The sequence below is a fragment of the Syngnathus scovelli genome, chromosome 14, assembly GCF_024217435.2.
Source record: "Syngnathus scovelli strain Florida chromosome 14, RoL_Ssco_1.2, whole genome shotgun sequence".
Lineage (NCBI taxonomy): Eukaryota > Metazoa > Chordata > Actinopteri > Syngnathiformes > Syngnathidae > Syngnathus > Syngnathus scovelli.
Genome location: NC_090860.1, coordinates 15,512,790 through 15,535,000, shown reverse-complemented (window position 1 = coordinate 15,535,000; position 22,211 = coordinate 15,512,790). Strand labels below are relative to the sequence as shown.

General features: G+C 41.3%; 3 protein-coding genes and 2 long non-coding RNA genes across 10 annotated transcripts; 1 reads left to right on the top strand and 4 right to left on the bottom strand.

The window, feature by feature from the left end:
* Positions 1-38: 38 nt before the first annotated feature.
* On the bottom strand, positions 39-4,496 carry LOC125981419 (uncharacterized). The gene is made up of 4 exons (XR_007485934.2): positions 4,178-4,496; positions 3,698-3,793; positions 2,556-2,651; positions 39-1,499 (listed from the first exon to the last, which is right to left on the bottom strand). It is a non-coding gene; the product is annotated as an uncharacterized lncRNA (long non-coding RNA).
* A 981-nt stretch (positions 4,497-5,477) lies between these two features.
* On the bottom strand, positions 5,478-6,714 carry smim8 (small integral membrane protein 8). 2 transcript variants are annotated; one of them, XM_049741512.2, is made up of 3 exons: positions 6,446-6,714; positions 5,826-6,016; positions 5,478-5,590 (listed from the first exon to the last, which is right to left on the bottom strand). In XM_049741512.2, exons 1-2 carry the CDS (start codon positions 6,563-6,565, stop codon positions 5,858-5,860), a joined length of 279 nt encoding a protein of 92 aa, XP_049597469.1. In that variant the 5' UTR covers positions 6,566-6,714; the 3' UTR covers positions 5,478-5,590; positions 5,826-5,857. The 2 variants fall into 2 exon arrangements, with proteins under 2 accessions (XP_049597469.1, XP_049597468.1); XM_049741511.2 differs by having other exon boundaries at positions 5,478-6,016.
* A 624-nt stretch (positions 6,715-7,338) lies between these two features.
* On the bottom strand, positions 7,339-13,437 carry setd3 (SET domain containing 3, actin histidine methyltransferase). The gene is made up of 13 exons (XM_049741509.2): positions 13,302-13,437; positions 12,237-12,360; positions 12,011-12,103; positions 11,437-11,585; positions 11,289-11,361; positions 10,895-11,151; positions 10,603-10,661; positions 10,323-10,437; positions 9,701-9,775; positions 8,868-9,034; positions 8,275-8,360; positions 7,842-7,999; positions 7,339-7,754 (listed from the first exon to the last, which is right to left on the bottom strand). Exons 2-13 carry the CDS (start codon positions 12,337-12,339, stop codon positions 7,500-7,502), a joined length of 1,590 nt encoding a protein of 529 aa, XP_049597466.1. The 5' UTR covers positions 12,340-12,360; positions 13,302-13,437; the 3' UTR covers positions 7,339-7,499.
* A 678-nt stretch (positions 13,438-14,115) lies between these two features.
* ak7b (adenylate kinase 7b) lies at positions 14,116-21,478 on the top strand. Of its 3 annotated transcripts, XM_049741507.2 has the most exons (18): positions 14,117-14,263; positions 14,338-14,493; positions 14,578-14,686; positions 14,777-14,871; positions 15,202-15,312; positions 15,749-15,832; positions 16,260-16,348; positions 16,684-16,774; positions 17,632-17,709; positions 17,835-17,984; positions 18,238-18,366; positions 18,477-18,588; positions 18,909-19,037; positions 19,153-19,218; positions 19,474-19,671; positions 20,269-20,471; positions 20,730-20,888; positions 20,953-21,478. In XM_049741507.2, exons 1-18 carry the CDS (start codon positions 14,129-14,131, stop codon positions 20,980-20,982), a joined length of 2,124 nt encoding a protein of 707 aa, XP_049597464.2. In that variant the 5' UTR covers positions 14,117-14,128; the 3' UTR covers positions 20,983-21,478. The 3 variants fall into 3 exon arrangements, with proteins under 3 accessions (XP_049597465.2, XP_049597464.2, XP_049597463.2); XM_049741508.2 differs by having other exon boundaries at positions 14,116-14,263; positions 14,578-14,871; positions 20,730-20,812; XM_049741506.2 differs by having other exon boundaries at positions 14,578-14,871.
* On the bottom strand, positions 16,207-19,777 carry LOC125981420 (uncharacterized). 3 transcript variants are annotated; one of them, XR_011088051.1, is made up of 4 exons: positions 19,638-19,777; positions 19,394-19,504; positions 17,447-17,991; positions 16,207-17,146 (listed from the first exon to the last, which is right to left on the bottom strand). It is a non-coding gene; the product is annotated as an uncharacterized lncRNA (long non-coding RNA). The 3 variants fall into 3 exon arrangements; XR_007485936.2 differs by having other exon boundaries at positions 17,865-17,991; XR_011088052.1 differs by lacking the exon at positions 16,207-17,146 and having other exon boundaries at positions 17,526-17,691; positions 17,865-17,991.
* Positions 21,479-22,211: the final 733 nt, after the last annotated feature.

The following is a 22,211-nucleotide window of genomic DNA, read 5'->3' as shown; positions in this document are numbered from 1 at the left end:
TAGACCTTAGCACCAAACCACATTAGACCTTAGCACCAAACCACATTAGACCTTAGCACCAAACCACATTAAACCTTAGCACCAAACCACATTAGACCTTAGCACCAAACCACATTAGACCTTAGCACCAAACCACATTAGACCTTAGCACCTAACCACATTAGCCACTAGCACCTAGCTTCTAGCACCTAACCTCTAGCCTCTAGCACCTAGCTTCTAGCACCTAACCTCTAGCCTCTAGCACCTAGACCTTAGCACCTAGACCTTAGCACCTAGACCTTAGCACCTAGACCTTAGCACCTAGACCTTAGCACCTAGACCTTAGCCTCTAGCACCTAGCCTCTAGCACCTAGCCTCTAGCACCTAGCCTCTAGCACCTAGCCTCTAGCACCTAGCCTCTAGCACCTAGCCTAACGAACCAAAAATATGACATCACAAAAAACAGAGTATGACATCACAAATGCAAAACATCATCCCAAAAAAGACATCACATCACCCCACATGCTCTTTTAAAATAACTTGGCCAATGCGTTTGTCTATTTGATTTGCTGCAAATCCAAATTATACCTAAGGATGGTGACAAATCTTAATATTATACTTAATAGGACATATTAAAGACTCTTTTGAATAAGTTCATTAACTTAATTGTTAGTTAAATCATTTTAATTATGATTTTGTATAAATACCAGGTATAAACAGAAAATATACTACACAAAATGGGCAGTTTACTTGTTTGAAAAAGAGTGGGAAGTAAGACTTATTTCATTTATTTAAACGGAAAAAGTAAAACTTATTTATTTAATGGGAAAAATGGATATGGTGGAATTCCAAATTTCAAAAATGAATGAATGAAGTCATTTCAATTATGATTTTGGATAAATATTAAGTATGAACATAAACACGACTGCAAAAAATGGCCAGTTTACTTGTTTAAAAAGGACTAGGAAGAAAAGACTTATTTCATTTATTTAAATGGGAAGAAGAATTATTTAGTTTAATATATTTTTGTTCCCAGGCAAAATTGGATTTGCTGCAATTGCAAATTTCGACAAATTACGGTTCCAAATATTGACTTGAGACCTGATGGGACGTATTAATAGCTAATTTGATAGAAGTTGGTCATATGAGCAAGTGGAGTAACATGAGATCTATTCTCAATTACACAGCACACACAACTTTGGATCTTCTGAATGAATGAGTGAGTGGGTGAGTGAATGAATCTTATTTGTTCATTTAAATTATGACTGTATAAGTACTAGGTATAAACACACAAAATGGCCAGTTTACTTGTTTGAAATGGTGTGGGAAGAAGTAATCTATCCAATTTAAGACAAATGTAGTTACCTCTAACATTGTGTTACTTTATCTATTGTTGTCTGTGACTTCCAATGAATAAAAAGGAAGGAAGGACTCACCGGAGACGTCTTCGCCAACATCCAACCGTTGGACTTTTATCCTTCTTACAGTGGAAAACGTACAGCCGACCAACACCGTAGAACCTAAAGGAATGAAAGAAAACTTTAACATTTGGCCTCAAGCAACATTCGCAGATACAACACAATGTGACGTGCGGGCTTGGGGCTCGTTCGGGTTAAAGGTTGAGGGAGGGGCCCTCGTTTTAAACTACTTTTTTCAAAAGGAGTGGGAACAAGCAAGACTTAGTTAATTTATTTAATGGGAACATGTAAGACTATTTTTCTTCCCTGGCAAAATTGGATTTGCTGCAATTGCAAATTTCAAAGAAGTACGGTGCCAAATCTTGACTTGAGACCTGATAGGACGTATTAAACGCTTAGTTACATTGATAGGAGTTGGTAATAAGAGCGAGTGGACTAGCCGTGGTTGAATGGATGAATGAATGTTGAAAGTAATTTAAATTATGACTTTGTTTAAATACTAGGTATTAACAGAACATCTACTGCGCAAAATGGGCAGAGTTTACTTGTTTGAGAAGGGGTGGCTTATTTAAGACTACGACTTATTTAATCTGTTTGTTCCCAGGCAAAACTGGATGTGATGCAATTCCAAAATTCACCACATGATGGTGCCAAATTTTGACTTGAGCCCTGATAGGACATATTAAACACTGGATTACTACTTTGGATCTTTTCTTATATTACTTTGCAACAACATACTCGGTAAGAGATTAGGCAGTATAATCACATATGTTAACTTAAGAGTGCCCACACTCAATTTACTTATGGTTATGTGTAACATTAATTACTGTTAGGCATCATTTGAGCAGTCTGATAATGTACCAAATCTTTGAATTGAAGAATTTGTGATTTAACAAATAGCTTATTATGTTCAGGGTAATCAGATTTGTATATAATTGTAATGGCCGTCTTTTGAAAACTATTCTGAATTACAACTTTGGATCTTTTCTCATATTACTTTGCAACAATATACACGGTGACAGATTAGGCAGTATAATCGCATATGTTAACTTGAGAGTGCCCACACTCAATTTACTTATGGTTATGTGTTAAATCAACTACTGTTAAACATGAAATAGGAGGTGTTTAACATAAATGGAGGAAGAAATGGGTACTCACCATTGTGGCGACTGGTCAATGATGCGAGCCTCCAACTGATTTGTATATTCATTCTTCTGACGGTGGAAAACGTACAGCCGACCAACACCGAGGAACCTAAAGGAATGAAAGAAAACTTTAACATTTGGCCTCAAGCAACATTCGCAGATACAACACAATGTGACGTGCGGGGTTAGGGCTCGTTAGGGTTAAAGGTTGAGGGAAGGGCCCTCGTTTTAAACTACTTTTTTCAAAAGGAGTGGAAACAAGCAAGACTTATTTCATTTATTTAATGGGAACATGTAAGACTATTTTTCTTCCCTGGCAAAATTGGATTTGCTGCAATTGCAAATTTCAAAAAAGTACGGTGCCAAATCTTGACTTGAGACCTGATAGGACGTATTAAACGCTTAGTTACATTGATAGGAGTTGGTAATAAGAGCGAGTGGAATAACGGTGGTTTAATGGATGAGTGAATGTTGAAAATAATTTAAATTATGACTTTGTTTAAATACTAGGTATTAACAGAACATCTACTGCGCAAAATGGGCAGAGTTTACTTGTTTGAGAAGGAGTGGCTTATTTAAGACTAAGATTTATTTAATCTGTTTGTTCCCAGGCAAAATTGGACGTGATGCAACTCCAAATTTCACCACATGATGGTGCCAAATTTTGACTTCAGCCCTGATAGAACATATTAAACACTGGATTACTACTTTGGATCTTTTCTTATATTACTTTGCAACAACATACTCGGTAAGAGATTAGGCAGTATAATCACATATGTTAACTAGAGAGTGCCCACACTCAATTTACTTATGGTTATGTGTTACATGAAATACTGTTAGGCATCATTTGAGCAGTCTGACCAAATCTTTGAATAGAATTTGTGATTTAAGAAATTTCTTGTTATGTTCAGGGTAATCAGATTTGTATATAATTCTAATGGTCGTCTTTTGAAAACTATTCTGAATTACAACTTTGGATCATTTCTTATATTACTTTGCAACAATATACTCAGTGACAGATTAGGCAGTATAATCACACATGTTAAATTGAGAGTGCCCACACACAATTTACTTATGGTGATGTGTTAAATCAATTACTGTTAGACATAAAATAGGAGGTGTTTAACATAAATGGAGGAAGAAAGGGCTACTCACCATTGTAGCGCCTGGTCAATGATGCGAGCCTCCAACTGATGTGTATATTCATTCTTCTTACAGTGGAAAACATACAGCCAACAAACACCATGTAACCTAAAGGAATGAAATTAAACATTAACATTTACCCTCAAGACATTCAAAGATACAAGGCAACGCGACTACGTTTCAGCTAGGGTTAGTTACACATAGCTATTACACAGTGAACGCTAGCTACATCGACAACTTTAGTCAAACTACACAAAAGTAAATCTCTTTAACCAGAATGAGTTGTATTTACCGTGTACACTCTAGACGGTCCAGTTGCAAGCAGAAAATAAAGATATTTCTGTTGATAATTGTCGTGTTTGTATCCGCTGTCTCGCTCGCGGGTTAGCTCCTCAGCCACATATTGCTAATGCAGTTAACGCTAGCTACATCGACAACTTTGGTCAAACTACACAAAAGTAAATCTCTTTAAACACAATGAGATGTATTTACCGTGTACGCTCTAGACGGTCCAGTTGCAAGCAGAAAATAAAAATATTTCTCTTGTTAGTCGTCGTGTTACTATCCACTGTGTCTCGTTCGCTACCATTGTTGAAAGCCCCGCCCACAGATTTGAATTTCCCGCCTATTGACGTCATTTCCGCGGCACATGACTGCGACGTAATACCCGCTTATCTAAAACGGCAAAGTTAAAAGTAGAGTTAAATAAAGTTTTATGTTTTAATCAACGCAATCATTTACAACCGTTGACCAGGGAGAATCGTCGAAATTCGGCGTCTTTGGCTGGCAGCAGACGCCGAGGTCCCACCACACTCACTCGCTTTTCAGGGCAACAAAAGTAGTTCTTTTTAAAAACAATGAGTTGTATTTACCGTGTACGCTCTAGACAGTCGAGTTGCAAGCAGAAAATAAAAATATTTCTCTTGTTCGTCGTCGTGTTACTATCCGCTGTGTCTCGTTCACCGTCATTGCCGGATTCCTACTTCCTGTTGAAAGCCACGCCCATGGATTTGAATTTTGGCGGAACTTCCGCCGATTTTTTTTTTCTCCCTGTCTGTATTTATATACCTTAATATTACTTTTACTGTTATCTTACTAAGGATAGCTTATCTCAGGGTTTAATTAGACCAGAAAAGTCCTTTAGTGCGCCTGTTTGGGCAACTGTGATGTCATTTTCTGCAAGTAGCAGTAATTTCATTTTTTACTAAAGAGGGGTTCAGTGAATGCGCATATGAAACTGGTGGGGTTCAGGACCACTGGACTAAACATATTGCAGTAAATTTAAAAGTGTAGTTCAATAAACTGTACCCAGATTATGTGTTTCCATAATATTTGTTTATGGTGTATATTTTGACATTGCTCTGTATCTAACTATTCCAAAGATTCATTTTGCATACAGGCACACACAAAAACCTTCCAGTGTAGTTTCAATTTTGGAATCATAAAATCTCTGTAACTTCTCAATTTATAGACTCTCTCATTAAGAGATATTATTGTATTATTATTGTATATGGATTTATCTGAAATAACTTGTTGAATGCTTTAAATAAAACAAGTGATAGTCCATGAAATCAATGAAAATGTTTAACATCTTGGAGATAAATTACTCAATGTTTCCATGTACCCCCTGTAATGTGTTCACGTGGTTGGAACACTGGTGTACATGTGTACATGAGACTATGAATGCAACTTTTTTTTTTTTTTAAATCCTTCAAAACAATCAGTGTTTAATTCATATTGTTGCGTTTGTTCAAGATGTCCGTCGTCGAGCAAGGAAAAGAAAGACGTGGAGTAATAGTTGTTTTTTTATTTGCAAGATCTTGAGTTGTTTTACGGGAGTCAGTGCACAATGCACTTCAGCAGATGAAAACAACAACATCAGACTCCAGATCAGAAGGTTTTATACTGTCCACAAGCAGGAATATGGAATGGAAGAAAAGGGAGGGGAAAAGAAGGAAAAACATATCCTCATAAGGCAGACATTTGTTCTGTTATCACCTGAATGTCTTGTTATCTACTGAATGTTTTGTATCTATGTGTCATGACGTTAATGAGCTGCGCCTTATGTGTCGGTTACCAGTTGCTGTGTCTTTGCTCTAATGGAGCAACTATGTTTGTATAAATTAACAAGAGTATTTACACATTGCTGTTGCTCCCTCTTCAGTACTTTTCTCACGTCCACTTGGATGTTCTCTTTCTCATCAGTCTCTCTCCTTCACTGTCGATGGCCTCGTAAAGCTGCTGATTGTTTTCTCCCATAGCATGGAGGTAGCCCAGATAACCGACACACAAGGTGATGGTAACCAGTCCAAAAGCCATCATTGGTCTATTCTGTTGGAGAAAGTGGGTTGAGGGGGTGCACAACAAAGACCAAATTGTAAAGAATTATTTCAGCACTAATATTCACGCCTCAGATGTCAGGTTGTTGCGAGCATATTTGTGCATTGCTATGGCGTGCTCCAGCGACTAAATAGGATAGTCGTCCCATAGTACATGCGTCGAGACTTGCTTCAGCCTGCGGATGGTTCTGCTATGAAATAGGACGATGCTATGAAATAGCAAAAGGATCCACAGGCCTAGGCACTTGCCTAATAACTCTGCACACAGTCAAGAGTTTGCTTTTTTTCAGTGTGCATTCCCAGCCCGGGTAAATGTCGATCGAGGTGGTGGCTGGCGCCAAAACGGCCGAGCCCTTGCCATTCTAAAACAGCGCAAACGAAAAGGTTCGTACAATATCGGCGGGGCTTACGCGTCTCTTACGGGTTTGATGAAGAGTTCGGGGTTGACAGCTCTGAACAGTGTGGTTGTCTGTGCACGCCTCAATCCGGACGTCCCGTAGTCTCTTTCGATACACTTCTTTCCTTTACTGGCTCCTGTCATGTTTGCTGCTTACTAAATGCCGTTGGTAGTTGCTAGTGGATACTCCGTAGTCGTCGTTTTAACAAGACATGATCCGTTCGTCCGTCATAAGCTCGCTCGTTGAGCTCAAATTCGCAAAAACAAACAAACAAAATGGCGATGAAACGACGTCAATTCCGGCGCGACGTCGATTCCGGCGCGACGTCGATTCCGGCGCGACGTCGTTTCCGGCACAACAAATTCAAATCAAATCAGTTTTTATTTGCCAAGCTTGAGCATGCCAAACAAAGACTTTAACTACGGTACATTTCGTTCTCTGTACAACATTTAGGTAGCTAACAACATTCAGGACAACATGTGCAAAAACTGACAATTCTTCTCAAACATCCCCTGATTTTAAACTCCCAGGAGGGCAAGGAAAAACTCAAAACTCCTACTAGGGGAAATGAGAAACCTTGAGAAGAGACCACAGATGGGAGCATCCCTCTTACAGGATGACCAGTCTGCAATGGATGCAGAGAGGACACAGTACAAATAATATAGACAATTCAAAGATGAAGCGTCAAGAGCAGGATGCCTTCCGCAACCAGCCCTCGGATCAGGCCTAGTTTCTCTGGAGAAAGAATAGGATAATCAAAAATATTCCCATACAACAAATGTGAACAAATATCCATTTGTAAAGATACTGCTGGCCAAATGTCCCGTTTATAAATGTCGACACATTAACCAGAAACCTAATCTGTTCCGTGTAACTATTGGTCAATCCATGTTTGACGTTTTCAATGAAAATTGCATTGACACTCCACATATTGTTTTATTTCATATTTTCGAAATGTATTGTTCACTCCAGTGGGTCACAAATTGTGAACTGAATCCTCATTATTGCTCTTCAAACTCTCTATTCTTGCCCTGGGCATCGATTAGCCTTCATTGAGAGTTACAGTACTTGTGCAGCTCAAACTCCTTGCCCTGCCCAAACATCGACACCTTGATCGGAAGATATGCAATTAGTGTTCACACAGGAAGCCATGCCACCATTGTCGCAGCAAGGCAAAGGCATGCCTTCTGCCAGTTTTTTTTCAAAATGCATAAGTTTGGCTTGTCCATTGGCCAGCGATTTCAGCAGGATCTGCTTTTCAGCCAGTCGGAGTTGGATGGCCGCACGAGCGTGAGCCGATAGATCGGGTTGCTGTAGCATGACACTGTCCTCCTGACGTACATAATGAGGAAGAATGTTCAAGGACATCCTGATGAGAACAAAATGTACTAGTATTTCATTTCACAACAATATACGAACCTCAGATGTAGTTTTATAGTTCCTGAGCAGCAGAGTAAGTCTGGTCTCCAGGAACGTCCACAATTTGATTTCATTCCCCCAGCTCACTGGAAACTCATGATTACTCAGGTTTAAGACCTTATTGACCGAGTCCCCCACAAGGTAGTCTTTCAGTTCTTCTGTAAGAAAACAAAACCAGAAGTCCAAGTGTAAAAAACACTATAGAAAAGAAAAAGAAAAAAAGGATGCAGCGACACATTTGATCTTATCGCACAGTGTGACCATGTCCATTTTGAGATCATTATCTATTCACTGCACATGACTTGACTGAAAAACAACTCTTTGTCATATTGGAGATAAAAACAGATGAGTTGATCATGATGAAGTTCATAAAGTACTGTTTAAACCAGACCCCGGTGAAATTTCCCACGTTACTGTATGCTGTAGGTGTTACCCTCTGTCATGCAGAAGACTCTCAAAAAAGCCAGCAGCTGTGCTGAAACTGGGGATCCACTGGCGTGCAGAGCAAAGACACAAGACCTAGAAATCAGAAAGGAAACCACATTTCATCCCATGTGACACAGGATGTGGAACTTAACGTGGGGTACCCCGAAGGGAACCCGCGCACACTGTAGGGTAGGTGGAAAAGTATCCAAATGTATTTCCTATCATCGTTTGGCTCAGCGACACCAAAACCAAAACAGCCACAGGTCAACCATCAAATCAGTCAAAGCGTCGCCAGTCGGATTCTAAAGAGTATGACTCTATTATTCTTGTTTGGTGATATTCAAAACATAAATGGCTGGGACTGACTCAAAAATGCTCCGTTATTTTGTCGCAATGTCCTATGAATATATTACAAAAGTAGTCATTCACTTACTTTCTATTTATTTCATACCTAACTGAGCGTTCAAATTTAGGAAAGAATCCTCCACCGACCAACATTCCAGCCCCAATAATGTTAAACCGAGTCGTGCGCCCCAAATGACTGCGGCGGCAAGATGTGCTGGTTAGACGACAATAATTGAAAAAAAGCGTTGTACATACACTGGAAGGCCAGCACGTGCCAGCACCTCTGCTTTCATGGCGTAGAGTCTCTCACTTTTGCTGATGCCCAGCTTGATCTTCACCCGATCATGGACGTTGTCTTGAAAGAAGAAGCCGTTATGGACGAAAAAGTCTGCATTGGATCTGGTGCCATAAAAAATGTAAATCTGCAAAGACACGCCCACACACGCACGTTGAGACCGTTCCTTCTTCTTTGAACCAATCAGAGTTTAGGTTTCAGCGTGACAACCGACTTTTTCCGTCCTCTACTACGTCGAGCTTAAATGTGCACCAAAGATTGAGTTATGGTGAAGGGCGTGTGAGACATGGTTAAGAGTTCACTTTCATTTCCACTTGAAAATGCTTAAAAAGGGTTGAAAAATACAAGCAAGTGTTTAACAATCCAATCAAATGTTTAAAAATACAATTGTATCATAAAAATATTGACTACGCAACGCAGATTTTCACCTATCGCGGGGGGTAGGAACCTTTGAACCAATTATCGGCAATAAACGAGGGGTCGCTGTAAACGAACGAACCGAAAATCAATCAATCAATCAATCAATAAGGGCGCCCAAGTCTTGTCGACGTCATAAACCTCTTTTACAAGATGGGATAGGGCAAAAGGGGGAAGACATCGACATGCATTCCTAGTTCACTCAAATAGTAGACCTGTGAAACTAATCACGATGATGTGCTTCGCCTGTACTACGTCAGTCCATGAAACATCATAGCAAACACTGAGTATACTAGGATGAGGAAACTGGATTCCACGCAAAAGACTTCAATACATTCAACAGTGACTCCATGACTCCATGTTCATCCCTCTTCACCTGCTCGTTCTCCTTGTAATTTGTCAGTGCCACACATTCGCAACGGTCATCCTCCAAATTGTAGCCAGTGGTGATCTGCAAATCATTAGAAACACCAAGAGAGTCAAAACCGCATGCAAACCAACCTCAAGCTGTTTACAAGTAGGGAACGAGCAGCCCGCATTCCCTGAAGAATTGCAGACCCTTCAAGACATTGGACATGTTCTAGCAGTCTGCTCTCGCGACTTTGTTCTTGTCTGCCGAGGGAACGGTATCAGTACCAGGATTAATAAGGTCACTGAAAGGTATGTGCCATCGTGAAACTGAAAATGAGTCAGTGAGGGACCAAACACACAAAGAATTGGTTCGCAACCGCCCCCTAGAAATATTCAAAGTAAGCTTCTTAAAATAAAATTTAAAAAAAAACTACAGTTTAGACAACCCGCCCCACCCCGCACCCCCCCCCCCCCCCCCCCCCTCTCAATTCGCTGGGTAAATGCTGGAGTTAAAAATAAAACGGTTCATTGTAGCCCGAAGAGTTGTTAGATACAAATATGGGAGTCGGTGCAGGACATTGAAGGCATTGTCGAAAAAAAATCCTGCCTAGTGATTCTAGTGTTAAAGCAGGAAATTATAATCCTACCAGACCATTTGTGTGGTTACACATGTCCCAAAGAGGAATGAGCGCTTGTGTGATTTGGCTGCCATCCTCAGTAGGGATCTGATTCTGACGGGTCATGACGGAAGACACAGCCCACCTGAGAAAGAAACGACAAAAGGAGGATTTGAGTGATAACATACCTTGATTACTTACGAGGTCACAAGATTGCTATCCCAAAACTGAACTAATGATCAAGCAGAAAAAAAAAAAGAAAAAAAGCCCGAGTATGATCATTTCTTAACTTTACTGCTCGCACACTGACCTGTAATCATCAAATGTGAAGCTGTCCTTCAAGGGGAGAACAGCGGCAGCAGGATGAGTCTGGAAATGGTGGCAAAGGGTTCTACATACAATATATGTACTGTATCTACGTTTGACACAAACAAATGAACATTGAACTATTGCGTCCTTTTAGTCTCGTATATGTCTTTTGGCAGCCCAAAATAATCCAATTGGAAAAAGAGTCATTTAGCAGACTAACTTGACACTTTGCTCATGTGAGTGTTGTTCCTGTTCACTGCATGTTCTCAGTGTTATCCTCAACGTTTCCCTACCTGTAAAAGTTTGTAGAAATAGGCATACTGGCGTGCTGTGTTCTTGAATTGGCTGAAGACATCCTGAATAGCTTGGGTGCCCAGAAGCAGCTGAACTTCTTCTGGCTGGTAATACAGCGGGGTACTGTAATCCTGGGGAAGACTGCGAATATACGGCAGCCACCTAGATGTAGGATTGGCGCGCTCGCAAAGCAGGTGGAGGGCGAGTGACACGTTGCCCATTGCCTTCAGAATTCGGTCCTGGCGTAGCAGAGGTCCTACGACAATTCAATCCATTTGGACACTACTTTGACAATGTGGCACACATCAGCAGTAAGCACAGGAAAAAACCAAATGCTCTGGGTAATGTCATGCTAACATTTGGTTGGCTTCAATGAAGCTGGAAAATCCTTACCCAGGACGGAAGTTTGTGCTGATTCCAAGGTCATCATCATCTTCCTAGGAATGCATAAGAAGAGTTCTTCCGCCTGTACAGAGAACACAAGCCGCAGAAAAAGTCAAGCAAAGTACAGTAGTATCATCAACACCACACCCATTTTCACCTTGATGTCTTTCTTGGCTTGAAGACCATAGCCTTCTTTTCCAAAGTTGCCAATTTGGAGACCATCACAGGACGACCCGTTGGCTTTTGCCCAGGACACCAGATCTTGGAAATGCCTGTGTCTGCAACCCTCAAATACGACCGACATACCTGAAATAGGACACCAGATGTTGGAAATGCCTGTGTCTGCCACCCTCAAATACGAGCCACGTACCTGAAATAGGACACTTTGAAATTTGACTTACATTTGCAATACTTATATGAAAGTGTAAAATTAGAAATAGGATGCTCTGAAATGGTTTCCCCATAGCCCCGTCCGTATGAAAAGGTTTTATTTACCACATCCTAATCGATTAGACGCTAGAGGACCGAGCCACTAACAGACACAGAGAGAGCGAGCGAAACACAGACATTTGATTGGATTGTGACAGCAACAGGATTTACCACCACCATATACTTAGTTTCGCCCATGAGCCTCGCAGCGATTCAACGTACGACTCATTGTCATTGTTGCCATGATGTGGCAACATCACAAATGGCAGTACATCTCATCAAATGCACAGAAGTCAAATTACCCTTCTGTTTCTTGCGGATTTTCTCAACCAAGCTTTTGATTTGGATATATTCCTCCCACTCTTCACTGGCAGATGGGGATTCACTGCTGCACTCTGAAGAAAACAAACAAACAAACAAACCACTAAACTATTCAATCATGGACACCGCGTAGCATAGTCTTTCGGGTATCCACGCTGAACCGTGTTCAAAATTAGTAGGCAGCGTTTCGGCACGCCCGTGACCTACTTTGCAGAAGTTCAACAATCAGATTCATCATCTCTTTGGGAGAAGGCAAAGCACTAGCTCCTGATCCAGACTTCTGAATCTTCACTCGACTTTTCTTTCCCATGGCGTTGGATGGACTGCAGCACTGAGGGTAAGGGAGGATAAGGGTAGTGGGGTTGGAAATGAGGAAGGGGGGGGGGGGATGTTATTGTCAGTATTGTGTCTTACTAATATTAGCCGACAACACGTAAAATATGGGGCACAGTGCTCAAGGTGCACTTCCCAATAACAAAGGCACCGAGCTCCAAAATGTCCATCCGTCTCTTGGATGGTTGGAAATTGCAACGCAGAATTGTTCGAGTCTCCAGCAGGCCCACGAACCTCGTGAGGAAAAAGCGGTTCAGAAAACAAATGGATTGATCATAAAAGATTAAAGAATAGGAACGATATAGGTACTAGTTTGTGGATGGATAATTGTCATTTCTGCAACCAATCAGAAGAGGGTGTTGTGTTTCACCAATGTATTCACAAGTTGAATGAACACACCTGGACAATTTCGATGTATTTGTGTGACAAATTTGTCAAATTCTGAAAGGAAGAATAATAATGTCAAGGGTCCCCCTTGAAAACGAGATGCTGCATCTCAATGCGGTCACCCTTCATCAATCAATTGCAATATGACGACTGGATAAACATTGGCCCAATTGCCACAGTTGTAAGAGAGGCCAATTCATCTGGAAACCAGTTGAGTAACACCGCAACAAAACAATATTAGCACGCCAGCCACCGCCGTATCCAGGGGTCCGTGGGAAGTCTCCCTACAGCATATTGCGTGGCAATACGATTAGCATTAGTCATCAGTCTGTGGAGGCAAGGAGAACCCCATGCCATGTAAAGGGAGAGCGGACGGAGGCGTACATTATTGCCCCTACTTTCTATCTTTAGAAGCATACTCATACTTGCTGTTAGCTTCTTGGCAAGTCATAAGTGACGGCGAGGTTACACGGCGTTCGAAAACTATGGATTACTTTTGCCAATAACTCTCAACTGCACGGAAGAACATGAGCATTTTTAAATAGAACATACCCTTCGCGTGACGACAACCACGGTGTGGCTACTTATCCAACTTTTTTATTTTCTTATTATCGTTCTCGTTCTTCTGTAAAGCAAATTTCTTGCATTACTGCCATCTACCGGACTGGAGTGTAGATCGGTCGGGAAGTACAAGCACAGAGCTCCACCTCAATTGATTCCTTTTTGATAAACAGTGGTCGAATAAGCACAACACATTCAAACGCGCATACAACATAAAACAGCGCTGACTTAATTGTGTCGGTCCGCACAGTAAAATAGTCAAAGTCTGCTTTATTGTCAATTTATTCACATGCCAAGACATACAAAGAAATCGAAATTACGTTTCCCACTATCCCACGGTGACAAGACATAGTACACAATATATATACAGGTAAACAACACAAAACGTCAAAACAAGAAGGCACCTAAGACTTCTGGGTGAAACAATATAATTATTGACAATTATAAGTCTTTACGAAAATCTCTTTGAACCCCAACATCAAAAGACAAAACTAATAGAAATCGAATTGTTTTAAGGTTAGTTGTAAAAGTTAAAAAAAAAAAAAAAGTGCGTGCGCGTGAGAGTAACTATGTATGTAGATAACAAAGCTGAGTGCAGGAAAACTTTGGGTAATTTATACAAACATAGTACAATGTTGGGAATGGCTGAGCCAAGTAACTAGGTAAACATACACGGACGCGCACCATTATAAAGGTATTTTGTTTTAGTGTAGTTGCTGTAGTGTTCGTGACACAAGATGGCGACATTCTGCGCATGCGCACTTCGGATGGTACTGGGTTGACAGAGCGCGTCTTGACAGCGAGTGTTTACGTCACCCATGGCAACGGATAATAACGCAAACCTGGAAACTTGCCGTAGGTTCTGGCGGACGGACGGCAAGATGGACATACATACACAGATAAGAGTTTTTATCAACGATATTGACTCATTCACATCTAAATGTATTGCAAAGGTAAAATCTATAGACATGAAGAATTAAAAGGTCCAAGTGAAATGGATATAATAAAAGGTGTTTCTTGTTGACAGTGTCTTTCCAAACATACGATTGAAGGTGATGGCTCGGCTGAGAAAGAGGGTCGGACATTGAAATCGTGCGACTCGGTGCCACTAAGTTATGAAGTGGTTGGAACGAGTTCGTTTGTTTCAGAGGAGATCAGACCATTTGTGTTGGAGGCATACGTTGTGAGTATTAACAAAAGCTCAACATGAAAAATAAAGTCACAAACAGAATAAGTGACTTAAAGATCAACTATCTATTGTGATTAGCAACTGAGTAGGGAAAATGTTCTACAAAAGCTGATGGAATGTGACGTCATCATCTACAACATTACTGGGCATCCAGAGCAGGTAGATGAAGCCCGCTGGGCAGTTACAGGTAGGCGATATAGTCATAGCAATAATCATCATCATCATCATCATCATCATAAACAAGAAGTGTTTTCCATTTTGTGTTGTATATTTGCAGCACTCCATGATAATAAACGACATTTTAAACGACCAAAAATGTTTATCCTCATCTCTACAGTAATGACTTGGGCATGCAGTGAGCCAATCAGTTCTGTAAGTATTTTGGAAGGATTTATTTTGTCTGCTGTCCATGCAGATTTGAGGAACCGAGATGTAGAGGTGCTACAGAGAGGTCTATAGTTGCTTCTTTTTTCTCCAGTACATAATATATTACACTCCCCCCCCCCCCCCCCCCCCCACACACACACCCCAACATTGTTTTTTTTTTTCATGGGAGGAAAGCAAAGAAGCCAGAGAAAATTCACACAAGCACTGGGAGATGATGCAAATGTCAATGTGTTTGCTCCTCCCTGTGTGCTCTATATGTTGCCTTCCCTTTCACATAGTAACCTCTTTTTTTTTTTTTTTTTTTTTTTGTCAAAGGATGAGCTGGAGCTCCCTTTTACTGATGATGATTTTAGAAGAAGAATACCCCATCCAAACTTTAAAAAGCACCTGGAGCTGGAGAAATTGGTTGCCAAAATGGGCAAGATGGTATGTTTCATAGCTACTCTGCATTCAAGTTCTACGAACACAATTGTAGATAGATAAGACACTATTTTAATCCCCGCCTGGGGGGAAATTCAGGAGCCAGCAGTTAGATACAGAATCACAAGGATAGATAAACAGATAGACAACATATCTTAATATTAATGAATAACAAATAGACCAATAATAAACAAATAGATGAACGATGAATGGAGAAACAATAAACAGTCAGGGCCGCCTCTTCGATAGGGTTTCATCTTGGTTCATAGCTTTTGATAGCATTGAGCTAGGAGACTTTTTATGTATATCTATCGGAGGACCTTTGCATACTCGCGCATTCATTATTGCTCACAACTTTTCATTTCATTTTTTTTTTTTTTAATTTGAACTGTTTGGTTACATTTGGCACTTCTAGCAAAAATCTGCTTGTTACTGCTTCTAGGACAGAGCATTGTTTTCCACATATGTTGTGGTGTCAGGACTTCAGTATGGAATGGGAGAGCAGGTCTTCCATCTATTTTTCAAGGTGAGTGCTCACAACATATTGTGCTTATTCTGGCACAAAACGTGGTTGCCTTCCTTGCTACATAAATATACATGTCATCACTTATGTAGCCTTGAGGCTTCTCACGTCCTCTTCCTCCCCCCATATTACGTTACGCGTACGGGATGGCGATGGACACGCGTGGAAAGAGGAACACCACGCGGTGACACTGTTACTGCGCTGCAGCCCTTTGTTTGACTTCCCACTCTTTTCTTTGCTTGTTACACCCGTCCGTCTCTTATTTACACATTCTCCATTTTCTGGTCATTGTCAGCAGCGGCGCTTCTTCACTGAATTACTCCCTGGTCCAAACGACTTTGGTGCAATTCCATATGAAGCAAAATTCTGAAGGACTGTTTGTGATGGCTTCCCACTTTTGAATCCCAACCATTTTATTCTGGATTTACAGATGTCATGGCTGGGACAAGAAAATGAAATAGCAGTGTTTGGAGAGGGCAACAACATTGTTCCCACCATTCATGTCAGTGACCTTGCAAGGTTGGCCACAACAGCAATACTCTATTCAGTGTTTTCTGTAAATAATCATATCTATAAATGAATAGAGGTGTCCAATTACTCCCTTCACCATACATTGGATATTTGACTGCTGTAATCAATCACAGTGGGTGGGCTCTTCTGGTTGCCTGAAACAGCTCAATTGTTCATGCTCCATATCAGAGGCAAGCCTAGTAAATTTCAAAAAAAGTATCACCTTTTTTTAACCTCAACATACTTGCTACCATACTGGCGCCATCACCAATAGCAAAATCTCAGGTTTGGCACAGCTCTAGTCCTATGCTTTTAACTGTCCTTTTTGTTTCTTCTCATGATAGTGTTATTGAAAAAGTAATTAAGATCCAGCCGAAGCCTTATTACTTGGTCGCTGTGGACTATTCCAACAACACCATGGAGGACATTGTCAAGGTATGTACGTTACGTATTGTCAATGTCAGGCACAATGCTCATAATGTCAAAATGGCAACCACATATTTTCCAACACATCAACCAACATTGTCCCTCTTGCTGTCGCACAGATTGACTGGCTCTGAGTACAGCATGCAATGCACTTACTTTGTCACTTCAGGAAATATTACAAGTCATGCCATTTTGAAGCAGTTGGTGGGAGGGAGCGTTGCAACGCGGTGCGCTGCGGTCTGTCTGTGATGCGGTGCGGTGCGGCACCTTCAACCTGATTTTCCCCACTTCTTTGCCCCAACTTAAAAAAAGGGCCTTGGTCCTTAGAACAACTCAGATCTTCCTCTTTCTCTTTTTGCAGCCTAGTGCAAGGTTGATGACCTTAAACAAAGAAAACATTGCATTATCTTCAGTTATTGAACTAAGTTCAGTAATTGCATACCAGGAAAATATGAAGCACAACTAAGTAAATAAGATTCAAGATTTTTTTTGGGGGGGGTCACAACTTAACTGAGCGTATTAACAGAAGCATATGCTAAACATAAACATCCACTTTGCCTTTGTGAATACTTCAAACGGATTGAGCCGCTCAAACTTCAGATAAACACAACTCGTAGCTCAAATAAACGACGCTTTCACCGAACTTGAAACAATAGCATGCATGACGAGTCTATTTCCTACCGGTTGCGTGTGACTAGGAACTGAGGAATCTCGGGGGTTGTCGTTTTTTTTTTTCTTTGTCGTCGTGCACATGCTTCACCGTCGTGCACATGCTTCACCGTCGTGCACATGCTTCACCGCCGTGCACATGCTTCGGAAGGGCACGGATGCTAAATGGCATTTCATTTTGTCTTGTTTTTCACCAGGCCATTGCCTGTGCGCTCGGATCGGGGAAGTTCCAGAGGAGGCCATTTGAAGAGGCCTTCCTAAAACAGGACTTCAGTGTAAGTTGCAGTATGTCGTTCACTTCAAAGGCCAATAGAAAGCTGACCATTTTGAATATAGCGTGCGCATTTCAAGGAATCCAAATTCTCCTTTCAGAGTTTCTTCTCTGTCTTATTCTTAAAAGATCATGGATATTGATTTATTGCACGTCAACCTTTGCATGGAAGGTGTCCATCTCAAGGAACTGCTCACTGTCCACTGGTTGTGTGAGTTTGGTCTTGTGGAGAACATCGAACTGGTGGTGGAAGAGTACCGCCAGAGCAGGGGACTGCTGGTATGTACTGAATAGACAAAGAACAACAGTTGCACGCACATACATACATACATACATACATACTACTGTCAACATCCAACTCCTGCTGCATCTATGTACTACAGCTGTAACACTTGGCAGCTCTGGACCATACGTATTTTTCAGCCCATTTGGTCCATGCCAAATCTCAACTTCCAGACCATTGTACATTTCATTGTTCCACTATTTTTGCCAATGACTTGAAATGTTTCAATCTCTTGTGCACTCCGTCTAGCCTATTCGTATGTGTGTTCTGGGTCCTCCTGCAGTGGGGAAAAGCAGAGTGTCTCAACAAATATGCGACCACTACAAACTCCACCACATCAGGCTGAAGGAGACAATCTCCGAGACTGTCTCACACCTGGTTAGAACTCCGTTTTGTATTTTATTTTTTTGCCCATTCATGCAGGGAAAAGTGACATATTACGTCGATGGCAATATCACATGTTGAAATGTAGTCCTGTCCCGATCCAGGAATTTATGATTAGGAATACTCCTTCAGACCTAGACAATGAGGAATCAACATCAGCAACAGAAGCCCAGGAGCTGCTGAACATTTTCAAGGAGAACATGGAACAGAACGGAGGTACGACGGGCGGGGGCGTAAACTTGAATGCACCACAATCGCCGCACTGAACAAGCCACAAATAAAGATGGAACAAGAAGATGTTTGAAGAGGTAATGGTGTTCCCTGGGAGTCTAATTGGATATTCGACTGCGACTGACTAACCTGATTGGCTAAAGGTAGCCAAGGGAGCTGAACATTTGGTGCATTCCCAAGCGCTTATGCCGAGACTCAAGCTTTGCCTCAAGTGTGTTTGAGTCGTACTCATTTATTCTAACTTGGATTTTGAAAATCATATGCTTCAAATTTGATGTTTTGTAACATAGATTGTTGCCATTTAGGTGTTTTAGATGACCAGGTGTTGGTGAAGGTGATGATAGATAAACTCATGTCCAACCCCTGCAAAAACCAGGGCTTTGTACTGGATGGATTCCCAAAGACGTATGAGCAAGCCAAAGAGCTATTCCACGGTAACTAAATCCAAGTTCATAACGACATATACAGTAAAATGCCCATAGCATGCGCGCTCACAATCATAATTGCACACAATCCATAAAACATGGGTCTGCATTTCTTTTTTTTTAGTTGATGAGCATGAATCAGACGAGAGAGCATCTTTGACTTCCTTATACAACAAGAAGATAATGCCAGGTTCGACCGCCAACAAGTAGTTATTCAAGTGGAAAAATAGGCTAACGTGTCATTAAAGGGAACGAGCACAATATTGGCACCTATATGATAGGACTGTATTAAAAATAATGTCAGTACTACAGTTCTCCCCTGAAAGAAAAGTCGATATTTTGGGAAAGAGTGGTGGTGGACTTACTCAGACCCATGTTTTGGATGGACTCTGCTTGATTGACACAGCTGCCTTTTCTTTGCCTTTGCTCTGTGTGTCTCTTGCAGAGTTTGTTTTGTGCCTCGATGCATCAGATTCCTTTTTGAAAGATCGAGTGATTAACCTCTCTGAGAAGTTGGTCCAGGAACACAAATATGAGCAAGAGCATTTCCTGCAACTTTTAGCCAAATACAGAGAGAAAAACATGGAAGACGATAGTGTTGTCACTTACTTTGAGGAGTTGGACATCAAACCTTTTTTAATTGGTAACAGCCTTTCTGAAACTTTTTAAGTCATGCACCCTTGCACAAGGTCTTGGCTTTTTCACTGGTGAGCCTCCATATGCATCTCAGTTGTCATCCTAAAAATAGATTTCAAGTAGTGTTTATGTACAAAGCAGAGCAGAGCAGAGCAGAGCAGCGCAGCGCAGCGGTGGGCAATTCTGGTCCTCGAGGGCCGGTGTCCTGCATGTTTTAGAGGTCTCCCTGCTGCAACACACCTGATTCAAATGATCATGATTGTTATCCAGCTTCTGCAGACCTTGCTAATTATCGGACCATTTGAATCAGGTGTGTTGCAACAGGGTGACATAGAAAACATGCAGGACACCGGCCATCGAATTGCCCACCCCTGGCATAGCATAGCATAGCATAGCATAGCATAGCATAGCATAGCATAGCATAGCGTAGCGTAGCGTAGCATAGCATAGCATAGCATAGCATAGCATGAGCGCTGCTTTCGACACAGTGGACCTCTCACGTGCTGTGCACAAATGCTTCACATCATACCGCACAGACGGGACTTTTTTCTTCCACAAAATTTCCTAGTAATTTCTTTGATCCATTCTTTGTTCATCTTTACAGAAATTACCAGTGTCAATTCACCTGACAACCAATTGCTGTTGCATCAAATCTGCGAAAGAGTGGGTCAACCTAGAAACTACGAGCAGAGAAATCACAAGGTACAGCATGGAGAAACTGAGCTGATAGAGACGCTTGAGAAAGCAAAGAGGGAGCAAAAGCAGAAGGACGAAGCCAGCCAGAGGTCTGCACATTGGCAGCTGTGGGTACGACGCTTTCTTCTATCATTCAATCTGGAATTCCTCTCGTTTACTTGAGAGGATTTGAACTGGGTGGGGGGAAAAAAAACTCACCAATTTTTATCAACTGGGCATGTACAATTACAAATAGCTCGATTGTGGTTTGCAACAGACACAAAGCCCTGAGTATCCATCAATCCAACCAGTCCCAAACGTGTGTGTGTGTGTGTGTGTGTGTGTGTGTGTGTGTGTGTGTGTGTGTGCGTGTGCGTGTGCGTTTGAAAGTCTAACACTTTAAAGGAGAAGAGGCAACGGGAAGTGCAGCAATTGGAGGTTCTATCGGTGCCAATGAAGACCTACTTGATAGAGTACGTCATAAGCACTCTGTCTCAAGGCTTGATTGCATGTGGCTCAGCATGGCCAGAGGACCCAATAGACTTCCTGGTAATGATGTGAGATTGAGATTTTGCCTTGAAATTTCCTTGAATTTTATTCTGTATCGTTTCAGGCAGAGTATCTGATCAAGAATAACCCCTGACACATTTTTGGATCACAGAAATCCGCATCCTTCGTTGGCTGTAACAGAGAGTGTGCAGGAGTGACTTCATTACCTTCAGATTTTCAGGGCTTTTCTCTTGAAATGATTCCCATCAAATGCAATTTTAAATTGATCTGGAATTGGATATCTGCCGACCATTGACGCAAGATTGTTTTGAACTCCAAGTCGCTTCAGATTTTGACTGTACAGCACAGGAGGTTTTGAAGGCAGGCGATGCCAATTTACGTCACGTGCTCTGCCAAATAGGGCTTGCCTTTCCTGCGTGTGAAATACAAGAAGATCAATCTTGAAAATCAGCAGGTAACTGAAACAATTCAAACTAGTGAGTAGTAGGGTAGTTCAACTAACCTACAGGAGAAAAACACAGTCATCATATAATTAAGGAGATTTAGTAAATAATGTGGAGTCAATGACATTGGCGGTGCATTCAGTAAACAATGTGTATTCATCAAATAAACAAATATGCTATCAGTAACAGTGCATTTGAAATGCTACGAGCCCTAAATAATGTTTTTTTTTCTTCTCTCTCTCTCTCTCGCTTACCCGTGATTGAATGGTCAACGAAGACAGTGACGGCAGACAGACTTCACCACACGTTGAAAAATGAGGCCATCACTAGAATTGAATGGTTTTTCCGATAATGTTACGATCAAACGCCGTTATTTCCATCATATTTTATTCAAACAAGTGCGTCAAATGTAGTTCGTTTTGAGCCAATATAATAGCATATTGAAATGAGGAGCCGACTATTCACCATTTTGATGTCTTCACGTGTCCATTCGATGCGCCACAAGTGTGAATTAAGGCAGCCATAAAAATTCAAACACGTCATGGTGAAAATATTGAACAGGCAGCGGCTCCGGACCGCGCCGAGTGCCCTCAATTGCTTGACGAGTTCGCAGACGGGTGGTCGCGGCCCGGCGGCCGGGCGGCCTGCGTTCTTCGCGTCTCTCCTGCCCTACCTCTGCAGTCAAATCGTCCAAATTAAGACAGCGATTGATTGTGCTATGCTCGAAATTAGCTTGAAAAAAGAAAACGAAAAGAAAGAAGAGAAAAGAGAAAAGGCTTGATATCAAAGTTCTGTTAAATGATTCATTTCATTGACGAGAGAAAATGTGTTCATCCTCCATTTTAAATTGAAGAAATGTAACAAAGGGTTTTACGGTGAAATATTTAGGCGACTCATTTTGAACTGAAAAAGGGCTTTA

Coding starts and splice junctions, on each gene's coding strand:
- setd3 (XM_049741509.2), bottom strand. CDS start 12,339: ATGGGAAAGAAAAGTCGAGTGAAGATTCAGAAGTCTGGATCAGGAGCT. Junction 11,586..12,010: donor AATCCGCAAGAAACAGAAGG/GTAATTTGACTT, acceptor GTCCTATTTCAG/GTATGTCGGTCGTATTTGAG. Junction 10,438..10,602: donor TTCACATTTGATGATTACAG/GTCAGTGTGCGA, acceptor TTTCTTTCTCAG/GTGGGCTGTGTCTTCCGTCA.
- smim8 (XM_049741511.2), bottom strand. CDS start 6,565: ATGACAGGAGCCAGTAAAGGAAAGAAGTGTATCGAAAGAGACTACGGG. Junction 6,017..6,445: donor CCGAACTCTTCATCAAACCC/GTAAGAGACGCG, acceptor TTTCTCCAACAG/AATAGACCAATGATGGCTTT.
- ak7b (XM_049741506.2), top strand. CDS start 14,129: ATGGCAACGGATAATAACGCAAACCTGGAAACTTGCCGTAGGTTCTGG. Junction 19,038..19,152: donor AGCCAAAGAGCTATTCCACG/GTAACTAAATCC, acceptor CTTTTTTTTTAG/TTGATGAGCATGAATCAGAC. Junction 20,889..20,952: donor AGGACCCAATAGACTTCCTG/GTAATGATGTGA, acceptor GTATCGTTTCAG/GCAGAGTATCTGATCAAGAA.